General features: G+C 47.8%; 1 protein-coding gene across 1 annotated transcript; it reads right to left on the bottom strand.

Moving 5' to 3' along the window:
* Window positions 1-1,094: 1,094 nt before the first annotated feature.
* Window positions 1,095-3,003, bottom strand: LOC117351838 (putative nuclease HARBI1). The gene is made up of 3 exons (XM_033927684.1): window positions 2,707-3,003; window positions 2,299-2,590; window positions 1,095-1,435 (listed from the first exon to the last, which is right to left on the bottom strand). The coding sequence occupies exons 1-3, from the start codon at window positions 3,001-3,003 to the stop codon at window positions 1,095-1,097; spliced, it is 930 nt and encodes a 309-aa protein (XP_033783575.1).
* Between the last annotated feature and the right edge of the window lie 741 nt (window positions 3,004-3,744).

The raw sequence follows: 3,744 nt of genomic DNA, 5'->3' as shown, positions 1-3,744 counted from the left end.
CTAAATGCTATTTCAAACAGGCTTTCCAGAGGGTAACCAGCAACATGAGCCCAACCATTTCTATAAGCATGTAAAACATCATTGATGAAGCAGGAATACTTGCTTACCTGAATACAGCCACACGCTTGAAAAGGCAGACCATGTAATGTGTATCATCCAGCAAACGGGTTAGGATTGCATCAGTAGATAGGACGGTGTCTCCGAACAGATAGGAGATGGGCGTTCATGCTGATGTAGACGTATCCTGGCCCCCTGGATTTAAACGTACCAATAAATGTGGCCTAGACGTGTTTCGGATTTGTCCATAACCGACCAGATGGATGTATTATGTGAAGCTGTCCAACTGACGGTTTGTTGGACGTGCTTAATTGCAAATAAATACGTCTAACCTCATATTATCAAAAATGTGGGTACTTTGACACCATGGCTCCCAAACCGGTCAAAGTTCTGTCCCGAAAGCCTAACTTCTCCCAGGCTGAGACTGAAATGCTGGTGCAGGAGATGCACACACACCACCAGCAGCTCTGCTCACCCCAAGGAGAAAGACTCGGGGCATACACCAAGAGTAAAGTGTGGACAGCAATAGCTCAGCGCCTGAATGCAGTCCACCGCCATAAGTGAGATGTGGAGGACTGCATGAAGAAATGGAGAACCATCAAAAGGGAGGTCCGAGCTAAGATGGGCAACCGGCCTCCAGATGCTGACATGGCAGACCTCAGCCCCCATGGACCAGCTGGTGCTCACCTTTGGTGTTTCTTTAAAAGAACCTATTGTCTGTGCTGTGTACAAGCTTCAGCTTATGTACACTGAAGCTGACTATTGTCTGTGCTGTTTACAAGCTTCAGCTTATGTACACTGAAGCTGACTATTGTCTATGCTGTTTACAAGCTTCAGCTTATCTGCACTGAAGTTGACATTAGCCTGGGCTGCTTGTGCAGTCCAGTTAAATGGCACTGGACTGATGGAAGGGTTGGTGGGGTTGTAAAGCCTCAGTTATATGGCACTGAAGCTGACATTAGCCTGGGCTGTTTGTGCAGTCCAGTTAAATAGCACTGGATGATATACTGTCAGGTGGCTAGGGTACAGCATCCATTTCACAGGAAGTGGGTCTGTATTAGACAGTGCCTGGCATTGAACCCTTCCTGGCTGGCACTGTGCTCAACTCTGTGCTGTGGGGGTGGGAGAGGCTCGTCATCATCGCCATCAGGTGGCTGCTGCAGTTGTTGCTGTGGGGGATCCGGCAGTGGCTGGGGTTTGCGTACTGCAAGGTTATGCAACATGCAGCATGCCACAAAGATCTGAGCCACCTTCTCAGGCCTGTATAGCAGCTGGCCCCTCAAGCGATCCAGGCATCTAAAGCGGTTTTTTAACTGCCCAAATGTTCTTTCGATGATGCTCCTGGTGGCTCTGTGACGCCGGTTGTATTCCTCCTCTGCTGCAGTGTGAGGGTGAACAATTGAAGTCATCAGCCAGATTTGCTGAGGATACCCTTGTCACCTATGAGACATAGAGAAACAGAGAGAGAGAGAGAACAATGATGAGTGGCAGTGATTTGCAGATGCAGGGAAATATGATCATGTCAGCCCTCTCCTGAAAGAAGCACACTGACTGCCCATCACACACTGCGTTACTTACAAAACCGTCATGTTGACATTCAAAATCAAACTCTCCCATCAACCTTCCTTCCTCAATAAGCTCCTCATTCCATTGCGCCCTACACGGACGCTTAGATCAGCAGACCAGAACTTACTCTCCATTCCTTCTATAAAGGATTTTTTCTATACCAGGAAATCAAATTTTTCAGTAGTAGCCCCAACTCAATGGAATGCCTTACTATCTCATCTCTCCCATGAAAAACTAATCGATAAATTTAAGATTAACTTAAAAACTTTCCTATTTCAAGATGCTTTCAACAGCTCTTGAATTACCTCTTTCTCACTCAACCAACCGCTTTCAAGAAGCGATCCCATCCCTCATGTTTTACTCCTATCCCTCCATTTCCTTTCAACACCCTTTTTTTTTTCTCCCTCTCCTTTCTAATAATGTAACTTTACCCCTCCCCTTCCTCTTAATCACCACTCTCAACTTTGTCCCGTCTATGTCCTTAATGTACACTCCCCTTCTCCCTAACAAAACTTTACTTTTATAAGCATAACCTTTTATCCCTATTTTAACATTTTATTGTAAACCGGCTAGATACCCGTTGATGGTTGGTATATTAAAAATGAATAAAACTTGAAACTTGAGTGTTGGGATGGGGGGGGGGGAACAGGGTAGCTGTGTCCCTAAGGTGCTTACCAAGAAGCCAAGCGCCATTGAAGTGCCCCTGGGTTGCTCTCCTGTGGAGGCCACAATGCTGCACTTTGTAGGCATCGTGTGTTGAGCCAGGGTATCTGGCACACATATCCAAGATCTCTCTCTGGGCATTGCACACCACCTGCATGTTCATGGAGTGGAACGCTTTCCTATTCCGGTAACTGGCCTCATCTGCCCGAGGGGGTCTGAAGGCAATATGAGTGCAGTCTACCACTCCAATAACGGAGGGGAATTGTGCCACATTGTAGAACTGCCTCATATTGTCCTGTAGGGCCTGGGGAGTGGTGGGGGGGAGATGTAGTCATGGGTGTGGGTTAGGAAGGCATTAAGAAATTGGATGAGGCAGTTGGAAATGGCAGGTTGAGTGAGCCCAGTGCTGGATGCCAATACAGACTGGAAACTCCCAGTTGCCAGGAAAGCGAGGGCTGTTGTTACTTTTAAATGCACTGGCATTGGGTAATTACGGCGAGTGTGGGCCTGTAGCAGGGGCTGCAATTGGAGGCAGAGATCCTGGATGGTGGCCTTGTCGAATCGGTATCGCTCCACACACTGCTGGTCAGTGAGCTCAAGGAAGCTGGAGCGAGGCCTAAGCAGCCTCCTACGGTAGACTCGATGATGGGGCCTGTCATTCTCCAGCTCCTCCTGCAGAAGGAGTTCAACAGCAACAACCACATTGACCCCTTCCATAGCCCACAAAGAAAGCACCTGGCAAAGAAAGCTGAGCTCATTACAGTCTAAACAGGCCCCAGCCAAGCAGTCACCCGACAACCCCCCATCCCCCCAGGGAATGAGGTAGGTGGTGAAACAGAACACTAACTCATGCCACACTACAGAGACCACAGTGCATGAGTAAGCTGTCATAGATGTAAGAGAAAGAACTAGTGATGGTGATAGGAGGTAAGTGGGATGAGAGAGGGGTGTTTACAGAGATGAATGAAATGTGGGGAGACACACAGCAGTGAGAACACAAGTGGGGAGGTTGGGAGAGATGGTCAGAGTGAGGGGGTCCACACACACGAAATTACACACCCTTCCCTTACCTGCACACAGGACGGCACACACTGAGGAACAGCTTAGACGTTCTGAAAGCAGGTCTAAGTCAAAACGCTACTTTGAATGCACAGAGCAAACTGATTTAGCTTTGGTTATCGTATTTGTACGTTTAGGGCCTAAGCCCGCCCTCGGAACGCCCCCATTTTGTACGACTTACGTTAAGACGTTTTGCAGCATAGGACGTGCAGCTGGCCGAACTTTGATTATGGTCGCTTGAACATTTTGCCAAGTAAAACGTCCAAACTCCGACTTAGGCGGTTTTTTAGACGTTTTTGTGTTTTGATTATGAACCCCTTAGTGTTCAAGGCCCAGTTAAAAGCTCATATCTTGGGTTCTGCATCCCTAACCCTATATGTCATGTCTGGCTGTCCAAGT

The sequence above is a fragment of the Geotrypetes seraphini genome, chromosome 18, assembly GCF_902459505.1.
Source record: "Geotrypetes seraphini chromosome 18, aGeoSer1.1, whole genome shotgun sequence".
Taxonomy (NCBI): Eukaryota; Metazoa; Chordata; class Amphibia; order Gymnophiona; family Dermophiidae; genus Geotrypetes; species Geotrypetes seraphini.
Note: the sequence above shows the minus strand (reverse complement) of the source record. Positions and strands in the feature narration are given on the sequence as shown.